Source organism: Clinocottus analis, unplaced genomic scaffold, assembly GCF_023055335.1.
Source record: "Clinocottus analis isolate CAN_PGR_092001 unplaced genomic scaffold, fCliAna1.0.p SCAF_13, whole genome shotgun sequence".
NCBI classification, from domain to species: domain Eukaryota; kingdom Metazoa; phylum Chordata; class Actinopteri; order Perciformes; family Cottidae; genus Clinocottus; species Clinocottus analis.
Window position 1 is genome coordinate 16,369,127 of NW_027175854.1, and position 16,111 is coordinate 16,385,237.

General features: G+C 43.0%; 1 protein-coding gene and 1 long non-coding RNA gene across 3 annotated transcripts in view; one reads left to right on the plus strand and one right to left on the minus strand.

Moving 5' to 3' along the window:
* Positions 1-3,443: 3,443 nt before the first annotated feature.
* Positions 3,444-4,378, minus strand: LOC137783437 (uncharacterized). The gene is made up of 2 exons (XR_011077340.1): positions 4,067-4,378; positions 3,444-3,776 (listed from the first exon to the last, which is right to left on the minus strand). It is a non-coding gene; the product is annotated as an uncharacterized lncRNA (long non-coding RNA).
* Positions 4,379-7,853: 3,475 nt separating this feature from the next.
* Positions 7,854-16,111, plus strand: part of si:dkey-34e4.1 (carboxyl-terminal PDZ ligand of neuronal nitric oxide synthase protein) — a 36,334-nt gene continuing 28,076 nt past the window's right edge. For both annotated transcript variants that reach the window (XM_068573353.1, XM_068573354.1), the window contains exons 1-2: positions 7,854-8,473; positions 9,502-9,573. In XM_068573353.1, coding sequence (XP_068429454.1) covers positions 8,369-8,473; positions 9,502-9,573 — 177 coding nt within the window. In that variant the 5' untranslated portion in view covers positions 7,854-8,368. The remainder of the gene's footprint in view (positions 8,474-9,501; positions 9,574-16,111) is intronic.

The window sequence follows — 16,111 nt, forward strand, 5'->3', positions numbered from 1 at the left end:
CTCCCATTCAGTCGGACTTCAACACGTCTTATCTGTTGGATTCCTATCGACCGCAGTTTACGGCAGAAGACAAGATTTCCAACGTTTTGAGCTATAAATTATGTCCAAAGAGTATACGGTTTGGAGTAGAGAGCCTGTTTAAAATATGTGTATCGCCAAGTACCCTCGCTCTGGAGTATGACGTCACCGCTGTGAGCTGCCCAACACACAATAATGAGAAAGGCAGAAAAGGTGCGGAAAAAACATAAAACGAAAACGCCTACAGTTAAAACACTATAGGAGATATCAAAAAGATGAGTTATACAATAACAGCTAAACGTTTTGTCAACATTTTAAAGGTGGAATGGTGTCTCTAGTTGAAGGTATGACAGAGCCTTTCCCTTTTGAAGTTGAAGAGTTGAAAGCGGATTTGAAGATGTTCTGCATTGGAAACCATTCTTTTTTTTTTTTTTATAAAAAGCTGAATAATTTTGAAAATTGAGAAAATATGAAAAATGTAAAAGCGTAGATTAATAGCTGAAGGTTTTGTCAACATGTGAAATTTTAAATATTGTCTCAAGCTCAACGTATGAAGAAACTGTAAACGTTTGAAGTTGGAGATGATTTGAAGATTTCCTCATTGGGTCCCATTATAAAAAAAAATCATAAAAAGCTTAATAATTTGGAAATTTGAAAAGTCAGAAATATGAAAAGTCATAGCCATCGTCTCCTTAAGTAGCTGAATATTTGAATAATTGAACTTTTTTCTGTAACTGCAAATATGAAGGACTAGTTACGGTCCAAAATACGGATGGAAGAAATAGAAGAAGAAACAGTTTAATAAAGATTTGAAGAACAATAGTTGGAATGCTTGCAGCATTCCAACTAACAAGTCCTAAAACTTATCTGATCCTGTTATCAATTACCAAAGAAACAAATGTATTCTGTTTAGCAGGGCGGCCATTTTTAAAAATCTATTTTTCCTGGTAGAAATCAGCATACTACAGCAGATTGAAGTGTAAAAACTTTTCGCTTATGTTATCTTTTTGCGCTAACCTATCTATGTTTGATTTTAGCAGTGACAACTGAATTGCATTTACATAAATATCATAAACTGTAACATGTGAGTTTACGTTATTTAATCCGTAAGCTTTAGACCACAAACTACTTTCTTCAAAGATTTGATCTGCTGTTTCCCTCAATAACTTTTGATATGTATGTATTTAAAATTAGAGAGCTGGAGAGAGGAAACTTTCTACAACATGTATGGTTATTTTTATAATGATGTCACAATCAGAATTTAAAAACATACCGATGTAAATAATTAATGAATAAGACTCGTTCCGCCGGTGGAAATCGATCCTGCGTATATGCAGGACACTGAACACAACACAGTGCATAAATACTCAATGCAGTTTGTTAAACAGGTTACAGACTACAGAGAAAACATCTACACCCAGACAGTGATGATAACTGTCTTTATTAATATAACTTGTACTTTAAAACCATTAAATCACCTAAAAACATTCAATCATTTTTATCTATTTTTATTTTATTGAAATGATCCAGATGTGATCAGCTGATTAGTTTATTTTTGTGAAGTTTGGAAAAACCGGATCACTCGGAAGAATTTCCTCTGTGTGGCTTTGTGACACATTCTTCAAGAAGATAAGAAACATCAGCTGATCAGTTTATTTTTGGGATGTTTAGGGAAACCGGATCACCCGGAAGAATCTCCTATGTGTGGCTTTATGACACATTCTTCAAGAAGATAAAATAAGATTAGGTGTTCATTCGGCTTTCACGCAACACAATCACTGTGCTGTTCCTTCATCTTGTGGCTATCACATTAACACAATCACTGTGCTGTTCCTTCATCTTGTGGCATCTTGTGTCGTTTCTAATCTAAAGGACTCCCAATAAGAACGAAAGACTGACTCCAATGAGAGTATAGATGACGACTAACGACAATGTCCCTACCACTGTTTTCCTCTTTGATTTTTTTGGTCGCGTAAGTTCTTGTATTCTCTTTCTCAAAACTCCAATTAATTTTTTCTCTATGTACTTGTCCTCTGAATTCAAGTAATCAGCAACGACGCGTTTCGTGATAAAAGTGCGGAGTATGTCCTGAACACAATCTTTAACCATTCTTCCTGTACACTGGTATGTGTGTTTCGGGGCAGGCGGGAGGCTCTTTACTGTCTCCTCGATGATTTCTTTCAGCCATTCAACTCTGTAAGTACATTGAAAATGGTCAAACATCCTGTCTGCCAATACGGCTATCAGGATGTATTGCTTGCATTCGAAGCTCCTCACGTGAGGAGCCATATATTCGCTGGGAACCCACATCTTGAAATCGTTAAAGGGGATTTAACATAAATGCCTTCTTTATATAGACTCTCTGAGGCTCTTTGCCGTTGAAAAGATGTGCCTTTGAAGACGTCAACCCGATAATCTCGCGAGAGCTGAGCACCGCGGAAGCTCTCCACCGCCTTTGAAGACGTCAACAAGATAATCTCGCGAGAGCTGAGCACCGCGGAAGCTCTCCACCGACTGCGTGGCCTAGTGCATGATGGGAAACGCCTGGCTTCGATTTGACAACAAGCACCACGTGTGTAGTACTTTTACTGCTCTTTTCGGGTCTGTTTGTTCAAAACCGTAGTGGCTTCACATCATACACCCGGCTGGAGCTTTTGGACATTGGACTACGTTTTTCGGACACTTTTGTCACCGATCTGCCACTCATCCCTGAGATCTCCAGGACACCGGAGGCTTCGCACTCTACCCGGCAGGGCGGAAGTGAACGAAGACGGCGCTGATAAAGTAAACAAAGACGGTGGAAGCGTGGAGGACTGGGAGCTAAGGCTAAGCTAAGGCTAACATCACACTGGCTCTTTCTGCCCAGCATCTTCCTCGCTAATGTGAGATATCTGGTGAACAAAATGGACGAGATACGACTCCGCTTCACCACAGCAAGAGACGTCTGGGCTGCAATGTCATGATTTTCACCGAAACATGGCTACGTGGAGGTGTCCGGGCAGTGCTATTGAGCTAGCCGGACGCTCCACACGCAGGGCAGATAGATCAGCTGATGACCCCGGTAAGACCAGAGGTGGAGGATTGTGCATTTGTCAACAAAGCGTGGTGTACGGACTCTGTTACTATTGGAAGTCGCTGCTCAGCTAACCTGGAGTTCATCATGGTTAAGTGGAAACCTTTTCATCTGCCACGAGAATTCACGTCCACCATCATCATCGCTTCTTATATTCCACCGGATGCTAATGCCAAGCTAGCAGTGAAGGAACTTCATGCAGCTGTAACCTCTCTGCAGCTGTCGCTTTAGAGACAATGCAGAATAGACAGAAGATAGGGGAATTATCTAAATTTTATTCAGGTTCGATGAGGAGATTGGTTAATATGTCACTCGTCTGACGGCTGTACAGACAAGAAGGGTCCACCCAGAATTACGCGCACAACAGCAAGTTTAATTAAACAATACGACAACCTATAATACAACAATTGATCATTCAAATAAAAATAAAAAAATCCTGAGATCTCAAATGTCCTACCGCCCCCCCTGTGCACAACAATGTCCCGCGAAATGGACTCCAGGTGAACTGTGATGTTGAGATGAATGAAGATTTCTTCAGGTGAAGGTAGATGGTGGGATGAATGAAGATTTCTTCAGGTGAAGGTAGATGGTGGGATGAATGAAGATGGGGTGAGTGATGGCATGCAGGACGGTGGATGGACGACACCTCTGGTTCCAACGAAGAACTATACAAAAAAAACCCAGCCTATGCACAGGCGCAGGACAATAGTTCATTACTAATACAACTCATTCAACTGGGCCTGCGACTGCCTGGCTATAAACATCACACACAATATAGCAACTAATTAGCAAACATACATAACTCAACGCATTCAATTACAATCATTACACCTTCATAAATGTTTTTTGTATCCCGTTCAGATTTATCCTGACTGGTTTTAGTAGAATACATAATTTACTTCAACATATCATCGAGCATTCCTGCTAACGAAGCTAACACACGACGGTACAAGCGTTTAACGTCAACCCACTCACCAGGATATCAAATGTTCAAAATTCTAACTATCTCTGGGCGAAACTGCAGCTCTTCAATGACTCGTCGTAAACATTCAATTTAAATTTACTAACTTTTCTCTGTAGGAATCAAACTATTTTTTTCCTCCTCCTAACTCCTGCCGTACTGAAAAGCAGACGTTAAAAAAAACAAAGATCCTCTATTAAGAGATGGATTATCACTTCTATCGATCTCTGTGCATGAAGTAACAAAGATTGTATATTACAGAGAAGATTGACTCTCCTAGCTGTTTTCTGTGTACAGAGGAAAACGGCTGTGTGACAACCTGTCGACCTCACTTAAGGGGACAGTAACATAATTCAAAACATAATAATTAAGATCCCAGATTAAATTATTCTGGTTACACAGCCATTAGCAAACAGACTGACCACCCTGAAGCTGCCTTTGTTGTTGCAGGGGATTTTAATCATTCCAACTTAAAGACACTGCTCCCTAACGCGCAGAAACAAAGCAGTTTATGTATCGATCATAGACGTGTGCTAACGAGCATAAGCATCACTATGAAATACTGTCACTTGAGCTGATAAAGGAATAGTTTGTGTAGCATTTAAAACATGCACAACCAGCTTCCACAAGGAATTGAACTGACACGCGCGCACACACACACACACACACACACACACACACACACACACACACACACACACACACACACACACACACACACACACACACACACACACACACACACACACACACACACACACACACACACACCCCAGCAGTATGCTACAGTTTGACTCTACACTCACTACCACTACTGTTTTGGTTGAATGTTAAGTACAATAAACAGCGTTCCTTGTCCACAAACATCCATCTACGTGTATTTTATTGCGTTTTGTGTTTGATTTGATGGATTTTACATCCTACAGACTCTATTAATGATAATAAAAGCAGTAATGGTATTCGCAAAACTAATTGCAATGCAACTAATGATAATAGTAATAATAATAGCAGGACCAGGGTCCACGTAAACCTGTGAGGAGAGAACGCGCAAAGACTCTGGAGAAAGAGCAGAGTCAGTAATGTGCATTAATGCTGCATGAATTCATACAGAAGGAAAGACAGAAAAGTTGGCGTCTGCAGGGCCAAGAAAGTTAACAATGTGTTATAATGCCAAACAGCAAAGATTTTAAGATCCTTATGGTGGCACCGAACGTCCTGACACCGATTAAAACAAGTCCTAAAACTTATCTGATAAGAGTTTACCACTACTACTGCTCAAACAAGTAAATTGTTCAAACATGCGTCTGTGACTTGATCTCTTTGGATATCTGCTCGTGTTGCTTTGACAAATCGCATATCAAAGAGGATTATTAGATTCCGTGGCCTATAAATACCATTAATTGTCATTCAACTCAATGCGACCCCACAGTGTTTGTAATTGTGATGAAGCAGCTTCAGAGGTCGTCCTTGGTGATTAGATTCATTATGTTTTCCTCCCCTTGAACACGACACACCGGCTGTGACAGGAACGGCCCTTGAAAACCTACGATCGCTGGAACCTGGATTTCTTTTGGAGCAAATGGCCCCGAAGATTCAAATGAAGTGTTTTCATTCATTTGTGTCGGTTTCAGAGGTTTCGTTGACTTTACTTTACCATAGAGGGTTCTTTTTGTTTGTTATTCTCATCTGAAATCTTGTAAATCCTAGAAAAAGGAACTGACAACAAAGGAAAAGACAGGATATGAGATTGAAGGCTATTTTAAAGGCGACGCCTGTTTCATGTTTTTAATCAAGTTAATGATCTGATCACCACATCTCAACATTTAACTGCATTATGTCAGCATCATCCCTCTGACCGATAAAGAGAATCATCTATCAGTCTTACTGGCATTGCTCGCCGTTTGTGTGCAGATTGGAGGGATTTAGTCGCCTCTTTCTCATATTAATAGATCTTAACTCATTTAATTTGCAAGGATTAGTCCATGTGAGTCCATCTGCTGAATCTGCACTGTGAAGCTATATCGACTATACTGTCGAAGGAGATCTTTCTTTTCTACGTAGGCCAACTTTTAATCTAAAAAAACATATCTGGAAACATGGAAAAATGCATTTGAATGTCAGTAACAGTGAGCATTCAACAGAGGGCGCCATTGCACTATTAAACAGCATGTCTTAGTTTGAATTACTGGAAGTGTTTAACCTAATATTTAATTAATTATGTAATATTTTACGGCTACAAGTAGAGAAAAGGGCAGTTCTTTTTATTGGGATTGAACCGGCAGTGATGCTCCACTTGCAGGCGTATTATTGGCTTGAACATGCAAAGGATTAATGTTAATACCAGCAGCTGCAGCGAGATGCGACAACAACATGTGGGAACTTGATTCCGGCTGAGCGTCATGAGAACCAGTGCTCCCATTATTTCTACTTCATGACCAGCAAAGAGCAAATGATGGTCTGAACCTAGATGTCATCTTGCAGTCATAAAAACTATAGTGCCTGAACCCTTGTTATCTATTAATAGACTCGCTGGGCTCCTGTGGGGGCGAGAGATGGGGGGACTCAAGGACGATGTAAATTACCAAATGAGTTTTTGAGCGATGAATCTTAGCCGTTTCAACATCGTCATCCTGGCTCTGTGTTGCAGTTGGTTATGAGGAGCAAAAGACGAACGGAAAGACGCCTTTCATATTGAGAAAAATAGCCAACGGCTAATGGCCTGCAGAAGAATTACTGCATGATGCAATGAGAAAAATGTAGCCTAGATCTGGGACCGAAAAATAAAGGAATGTATTATGACGTAACCAAATAGAAAGTGTAGGAAATTTGACTCCCAATAATATACTCAAATAAGGAGTAATGTGTAACTTATTAATAGTAAACACAAACAATGAAAAAACAACATAACCAAAGAAACTCATAATGCACAATGGGCCCTGGCAGTAATAAACACTTTGATGTTGAGGTCGTCCACGGTGGAGTTCCTTCTTCTAGCTGCTTTGTGTGCTTTGGCGAAGCTAAATCTACAACAACGCACGAGACTTTATAAAATTATCACATGTATACAATCTTAATCTGCAAAAATATTGATATAAATATGCACAGTGATAGTGGAAATGGACAAGAAAAGTAGAAGTACCTCATTTGAGTAAAGTACCTGAGCAATGGGAGAAGTACTCAATTAAAAGCACATACGTTTTAACAACAAAATGTACAGCTAGTGTCAACAAATAAAAAAGTTAATTAAGCAGAATGGCTCATTTTTCAAATTATTATATTATTGTAGAACATTATAATATTTTGCCTTTTGATGTTTTTTATGTGTTTAGGTTTTTAGATACTCTTTATACTACGGCATGTATGCATTTCACACTTCAGTTTAGAGTATATATATATATATATATATATATATATATATATATATATATATATATATATATATATATATATATATATATATATATAGTGGAAGGATACTGTCCCTAAGTGGGCAGTAATTGAGTACTTGTGGACTACTTGTTACATCCACCACTGTAGGCCACATGTATCCTTCCACTCTGGATGTAGTTTCAATGTGTCATTGCTGTTGAGATTCCCTCATTATTTTTTGCTGTGAAGCTTCTCCTGAACAGTGAATCCTCCAACAGGTCCCCCTCGGGAGACGGGACTCAAACTCCCGTCTCCCGAGGGGGGAGGACCCGCTGCCTGCGCGCTCTCCTCCGCGACTCCGGGTTGCATCACGCCCGGAACTTTGCTCCAATGAGGCGCGCGCTCTGTGCTTTGAGGAGGGAGAGAGAGAGAGAGAGAGAGATAGAGAGAGAGAGGGAGACGACGGGTGCAGCGCTGTTTGCCACCAACAGGACGATATTCCCCAAAAAATAAAACATCACCTGCGCAGAGAAAACACCGCTTTCCTGCGCTGGTTTTCCCCGCGTGACTTTGGAAAACACGCGCTCTTCCTCGTCCTGCGCTTTTCTTTTTCTTCTTTTTTTTTAACGCAAAGCGCGGAAGGAAACCCTGAAGTGGTGCGTCTCGGGGTATTGTCACAGGGAAAAAGGGGGCGCCCAAATCTGTCCCTCTGGAGGACGGGACCTTTTTTTTTTTTTTTTTTTTTGGTGGAGCTCCACGCGACAACAATGGGGCTGCGTGTCCACCGGGAAGTCACAGTCACACACACGGGAGCGTAGCGTTTCACACCCGGACGACATTTGTCTGTTTGTTTGCTATACACAAGGAAGGAGGAGGACGTGGCGGGAGGAAGGAAGGACGGGAGGAAGGAAGGAGGGGAGCGGGTGGCCCTTCAGTAGGAGACCGTGATGCCCGCGAGGAACAGGTACAACCTGGTGGACGACGTGAAGGACTCGAGGCTGCCGCTGCACAACGACGAGGCGTACCACCATGGCATTTCTTTCCAAGCGAAGGTGAAACCAACAAAGCTCTTTTTTCTTATTCTTCTTCTTCTTCTCTTTGAACCTTGCGGTCGAGCCGCAGCGGTTCCGGTTTCCGGGCAGGTGCACCAGCACCCAGGGGACCCTTTCCGGGGCTTAAGGGGGTCCATGCACCGTCGTGAGGTCTGAACGCATGGCTGTTGTGTACTCAGCTACACTTGTGGGTTCAGTGCTGCGGGGGCCACTTGGGAATTGTAGTTTATATGTATTCCTTTCAGGAGTCTTATTTTTAGAGCTCAAAAGTGAACTGAGTGTATTTTCAGGTTCCCAAAGTCATTGAATTATTAACCTCTCGGTGAAAGCAGCATAACAGAATTCAGATATAAGTGATCCTATTCAGACACACACACAGGGACACAGAGAAACACACACACACTCACACCAATCTGTGACTTTATCTCTCTGAGAACAGTGTTAGAAATGGTGTCAAACCATTTGGAGTGAGTGTGACCGGTCCCAAAGTTCAGTCACTTGGCTGCTTGTATCCGTTGTTACTTGGACTGCTCATCGAGCAGCTTTCTCCTCTCAGTTTGTCCTTTTTGTCTTTATCATTATTAATGTATTGGAGTGGGAGTGTAGCAAAAAAAAAACAAAAAAAAAACGCAACTCATCCAGAATGCAAATCGAAAATTGTTCTCAAAAACACACGATAGTGATGGTGAGAAGCACGAAAGGGATGGCAGGTGGGACCAGGAACACCTGCTCATCCATCCCTCCTCATACAGCAGCGTGTACATACGATATAAATACAGGTAGTAAAAGATATGCAGGCCAACACATACAGACAAAAGCCTTCCCTTTGTGTTCGTAAGATGAGCATTACCGCATGTTGTAGACAACACATAACATCCTTTCAATGATCCCTAATTGTCTGGCCTGAACTCCACTTTGGCAGCCGTTGGAGTTAATTGTGCAGCTGTAATGTGTGTGGTAACATCGGGGTTACAACTCTCGTGCTCTTCTAATGTGTGTGTGCGTGTGTGTGTGATTGTTCACTTCAGTACGTGGGATGTCTCGACGTGCCCAGGCCCAACAGTCGGATGGAGATCGTGGCAGCCATGAGGAGAATCAGGGTAAGATGAAAACATACTGTGCGTGTTTTAAAAGCAGTAGCACACACACACACACACACACACACACACACACAGCATAATCAGTCCTGTGGTGATTGCTCCAAGACGGAGCGTACAATAACACAGTAAACACACTCTCACTATGAAGAGTGCGCATCTGTCGGATGACATTTGTATCAGGATGAAGTGACGCGTGCGCTGGCTGGACGACGGATCACGACTTCGGGGGAAAGCTTTTGCAGAAAGTGAACGCGGTGAAAAGGAGCTCGCTTTGCTGACTAATGCGTCGCCCTTTCTAGATATATACGTGTGTGGAAGTTCAAGGGCACTGTGCGTGTGTGTGTGTGTGTGTGGGCACGTTATCCCTGCCTTTGATTAAAGTCAGAGCGATGGAGAATGTCCCAAATCAACCTTCTTTTCTCCTTCCTCCCTGGCACCTTTGCGTTCACTCTCTTCCTCATTGTCTTCTACACTATCACAGTGTTTCCCCTGTAAAGCTGTATCAGTAGTGTTACTGAAGGGGATCGTGTAATCATTTCACCCTCTCATTGTCCTGACGGGTCAGCGTTTTCCTCTCGGAGCGAACACACACACACACACACACACATACAGCCGTATCGGAGCGCCTTCTGTAATTTAAGTATGACTCACTATCTCGCTTCGTTCAGACATGAAAAGGCTCTTAACCCAGAGCTGAGTGAATGTGCGGGAAGGAAATGTGATTTTCTTTTTTCCTTTTTTTTTTTAAACAGCGTTTTGCAACTAAAAAGCCATAATGTGCAGTTTTTAGGCACAACAATAAAAAACATCTTTTTTTATAGTTTGTGTTGCATTCTGGGGAATCCTCCAATGTTCTTGCTCAAGACATTGTTTTGTCTCCCCTCGTGTAAAAGATGTGGCTTTTAAGTGGCTGCTGTGCTGCTTTTAAGTGTGTGTGTGTGTGTGTGTGTGTGTGTATATATATGTGTACAATCAGAGGATCCCTGCTGTTAAAAAAAAGTGTGCAGATAGTGCTTGTTATTTTCTGCAATTCCCAAACTGACAAATCAATAATGTTTGTGAAGTAAACATGATCATCTGGGTGAGACACGGCAGGCTGAGGCAGAATATGAAAAAAAGGCAACTTGGCAGGAAAGATGCTTTTTTTTTTTTTTTAATTAATGCTACGAAGAGAAAATGATTATCTCTGAAAAAAACCTGACTCTGAGATCTGTTGATGCGATGTCGCCGTTTAAAGACACACACTCAATCAGTGCTGTGTGTATGTCAGAGTGTGTGGATGCGTTCGTGTCAGTGTTCTGTGTATTTTTAGTTTTCCCTCGAGGTCCAAAGAAAGTCTTGGATCAATAATTAATAAGTGAGTGTATTCCTGTTGCAACTCTCAGCCCATTGTATGGAATATCTCTGAAGCCTCATCGAGTCCCGAGCGACTCGTGTAAACAGGAGAGTCCATAAAGAAGCGTCCTCTTATTTATTATACATCGTCAGGTGTGATGAGCGTAATCTATGCTGACGGGGACGAGATGCTATTTATAGACTTGTGTGAACGCCGGCCCGGTGGATACCTTTTGACTTTTCACTGCGTCCCACGCCGTCGACGCTTTTAAAGCGAGACTTCATCACCTTCACTGAGCCGTGATGCAACTGCAACATAATGGAAGAAAAATAATTATTTTCTGAGTCAGTTGGCTCTAAATAACATCAATGTGCAATGGTGACCTTTTCTAAGTGCTGTATACGTGAGCTGAATAGTTCCTGTTCTCCTTTTGGACAGAAGCCTGGCTAGCTGTTCCCCGTCCGCTTGCAGTCTTTATGCTAAGCTACGTGACGTGTCTCCTGGCTGGAGCTTCATAATTCACAGAGATATGAGAGTGGTATCAATCTTTTTTGTCTAACTTTATCCAACTAAGCGAATAAGCTTATTTGCCAAGACGACAGGGAATATCCATCTCGTAACTTAAGGCTGCAAAACACCTGAGTGTATCTTAAACTGAGCAAACTGTGTTTTTAATGCATACAAATTCAGGTTTTTATCCGTCAGGGGGAAAGATTGTGTTTTTCTTCTTCTTTCAAAAGTCACACAGGCTCATTTTAAAGTCAGCTCATGTCTTGAATGCTACTTGTGGAGGTAAAGCTTGTGTGTTGCGCCAACAGCTTCTTTTTTATTTTAGGGGGGTGAACCCCTCCCATCCGGTGTCCACGCTGAGTGTTTTAGAGGGCAAGCACGCGCGTTTAGGGTCGCTTGCCAAGTCAAATGTAATTAGCTTTGTGTCGCTGGATATTGACTGGTCTTCCCGACTTTCTACTCCTCTTCTTTTTCACAAAAGCCAAGGCCTCGTCTTCAATTTAAAAGCGCAACCCCTTTAGCCGAGGGACCGCGCGGGGAGGAGTGTGATTAAAGCGATGCGAGGGATGAAGTGATGGCAGTGGTTTAGAAAGACTTAAGAGAGGAAGTCCTGGAACCGAGACAGGTCTGCTCGCTGGCTGGCAGAGCCCGCCGCCGTCTCCTCATCTCCCTTCGGCTTCAGCTCTTTAGTCTCCGACGATGTGAGGAAACGGGGGAGCAGAGACCAGACGAATCCTGGGAATTGAGTCCTCGTACGCGTGCACCTGCCGGCCCCACGGACACACTAGTGAAAAGACTAAATGTTGTGTCCTGCGGATCTTTTCAGAGTTGTGTTTTGTAAAAAAAAAACAAAAAAAAAACCTTCTTCCACTATGGCTGACTGGTCCCACTGTGTTGGTTTATAAGAATTAGTTTAATTCAGTTTGACCGGTGGCATAGAAACCCCCTCACCCCCAAACACACACAGACACATGTTTTTTTATCTTTTTGAAGCTGCTCCACTGCTCCGTAATAGCTGCGCTAAACCCTTTGCTTTCCAATAACCTGACGAACAAGGATGGCTGACAAAGGCCGGCGTCTCTGCAGGAGGAAGTTTACTGGAATGTTCTTGGGAAACTGTTTACGAGAGGCCACACTGTCTCTCTATGAAAGGAAACAAGTTTAAAGATACCTTTCTCTCCCCCCCCCCACCTCTATACATCCATCCACTGTTTTCTTTCCATCCCTCCACTCTCCCCCCTCACTAAAATAGAGTACCTCTATTTAGCCCATCTCTGCTATCTACTCAGTGCTGCTGACAGGAATAGATGGAGGCTGAGGGCAGGCTGTGCACGCTTCCCTTTGAATTTTGATCGGCTCTAATGGGATTTTTAGCCTCCCTCACATGTCCGTCAGGATGCAGCCTCCTTCCTCCGACTGCCAAGAGTCTATTACACGGCTCCCTTTCTGTCTGCGCTCGTCCTCCCGTCCGTCTGCAACGTCTCCCGAGAGCATCTCTCTCTCTCTTTCTCTCTTTCTCTCTCAGCTGCGCTAGAAAAAAACAAACCTTTTTTCTTTTTTGTGGTTTTCAGTTCGGGTCCGTTGAGCCCGTGTCTGTTTTTTTTTTGTTTTTTTGGGGAGAGAACTCTGAACTGTCATGACTCAGTCGGGAGTCTGGCTGTCAAGAGGGATGTGGTGGGAAAACACGACGCTTTTGACTGAAAAAAAACAACTTTTTTTTATTTATTTCTCATCGCAGCAACAGATCTGCAAGTACAGACAAAAAAACAAACCTTGCATCTCACGTGTTTTTTTTATTTGTGTTGTTTTTATAGACAAAAAGAAGATATGTCTTGCGTCACATGATGGCGTCACAAGTTGCAAATCCCCCCCCCCAATAACCATATTTCACTTCAACGTTACATCGGTCAGATTTTGGCAGCTAATAAATGAGCCACTTCCCTGGAGCCAAAGTTAGATTTAAAAACAGAGCTACAGGAGTCGGGACTTGACGTGAACGGATCCTAAATATCAGTGACTCTTTTTTTTTTTTGCATCACAATGCTCCTTCCTGCATGTCCCAGAAACCCAGGAGAGGAATGAGAGCGCAGATTAACTCCGGCGGGAGAGATCTATAGCAAAGTGGGGGCGGTCGGACGGGTGTTGTTCTGTGCACTCTCACATGTGTGAATGTGGGATATGCACGATGACACATATTTCGCGGGGGGGTGTCATTGTTTTCACTTTGTATTCATGCCAGCTTAATGGCAGATGTACAAGAGCATTGTGGGTGACCTATATGTGTACTGGATTAGACGTGATTTCATCTTTTGAAAGGGTGCAGTTACTCTTTGTTTAACTGCCCCCCCCCCACCTCTCTTCCTCCTCCTCCTCCTCCCCAAAGAAAAGGGGTTCCCATTCTTCTTGATTAACAATCTTTTGAAAAGTGAGTCACAATCCGTGATCAGTGTTTTAAAAGTGTCCTTCTGCATGATCTGCTCCGTTAAAGACTCGCTCACACCAGGAAACTGGCACAGTGCAGTTCATCCGAGCGCGGCCTCAAGATGCTTGGTGACAGCGCTAACTGCTGAGCTAACTGCTAACAGGCTAGGCAACTGGGAACAGGCCAGTACACTAAAGAAGGGGTTTCGTTGAACGCACTTATTCGCTGATATTTCGATGAATATTTCTGCTGAGACGCTCTGAATTCAGTGAAATATTTCTCAAACAAAATGCCGCTCGAGCCCTTTTGTTGTAACTTTTCTGATTCTCCAAACTGGAAGCGAGCTGACATCCAGACTTTTTTATTTAACCAGCAGACCTTCTGAGTACAGTGAAAACAATCACAGCGGTGACATAACACTCTCTTCACGCTGACGTGGTCATTTTTCAGAGTGCACGCACTTGAGTTCACGTGTAATCGTGCATTTGGTTTCCTTTTAAAAAAATTTTTATTTTTTTTTAAAAAGACTGTGCTACTGCTTTTTTTCCCCACACTGGTGTGTGTGTGGAGGAGAAACATACTGCAGGGACAGCAGGTCTTTGCTCACATGGATGGACAGACAGGTGGTGAGTCGTCCCTGCCTCCACAACCAGCCTCATGTCGCACACACACACAAACACACACACACACACACACACGCTTCTGCTTTCATCATCTGCCCTTCGGCAATGCCGTGTCTTTCAGTGCCACAATTAGTCAAGTCTTCTGTACTCTGATCTCCCCACGCTCTCCCAAAACAAGCCCCGTGCTGAGGAGATGTCTGAAGCCGTGTACTCGATCCTGCTGAGGAGCCCGAAGGCACATTTCAGTCCCAGAGCATTTCTGACCGCCGCTCTCTGCAGCCTGAACACGCAGTTGGGCCCGTTGTTGTTTTTTGGGCGGGTTAATTTTGTATGTGTCGAATACATTTGTTGTAGTATTTACAGACTCGAAAGTCATATCGTCTAAAAATAACTTATTTATTATGTATGTAGTATTGCGATGTGTCAGAAGGGCCGAGCTTATAGTCGTGTACAATGTGAGCTCAGAGCAGAAACTCATGAGCTGTCGTCTGTTACCGCAAAAGCCTGTCGCTAATCTCAAGTACAAACACAACTTGAGTCAACAGCCACCAGGAACTGTCGACACGTGAGTGTGTGTGTGAGTGTGTGTGTGTTGCACCTGTATATCTGCAGTTAAGTTTCCATTGTAAGCACGATGGCATAAGGGTGCTCATTTGTCCTTAAGGTCTGCACAATAATGCACGATCGCCGTGTCGTCCTGCGAGGATGAACTAAATAAAAACTATATTTTTACAATATCTTGCAAATCCAACACAAGTTCAACACGATAAACACACAGGGCCGCGCAGACTGGATGATCTCCACAGCATGTTGTTTTTTGACATTTCTTACAAATATTCATGGTCCGCAAAAGATGAATTATAGTGACTCTTCATCATCATCATCATCTGCAGATGTTCCTCATTGCAAGAAGTCAGTGATTCCCATGCTACTATACCAGTTGTTTAGGTTCTTTAGCGGTTCTCCGCGTCTGTATTTGGTCAAAGTAAATCTCCGGCGTGACGGTTCAGCCGATCAGATCCGAGTTGGATTAGAATTTAAATGGCCGAGTTCGTTATTATTCTGCAGGTCTGAATCGGACCGCGTATGTCGGGCTGTCTTTCTCAACCCCTTCAAGGTTTTAGAAACGTCCCAAAGGAGAAACTAACGCCCTCCGAGTTGCACACAGACGACGTCTGGAGAAGCGGCGCTCTTTCTTTAGCTGCTATCCAGTTGTGCAAAACACAAACAAATTAAAATCTCTCTCCCCACATCACTTAAAATAAACGTTTTTGCAAGTGCTTCTTGTCTGCCTGGAAGCGCTCTCTGTTAGCGTGAGCAGGCAGATCAACCTGGCCTGTTGCATTATGGTTATCGCTTGTTGGGTAATGATTGAGAAAAAGGCTGCGGGCTTCTGAGCTGGCAGATCGGCTGCCCTACTTCTAAATGATATTTGTTGTGTGCGTCTCCGTGTGTGTGTGTGTGTGTCCCTCACTTCGCTCAGCTTGTTCCAGCGTGCTACATAGAAAGCCTCAAGGTCTCGTTTCATCGTTCTACCTCCTCATCGTCCTCCCTCCGCGTTCCCTCTTTGTCTCTCTTTCCTCTTCATTCCTCTCGTCTCAGGTTGCGTTGGCCTCGGCACGCAGGAAACATTTAAAAAGGGTTTAA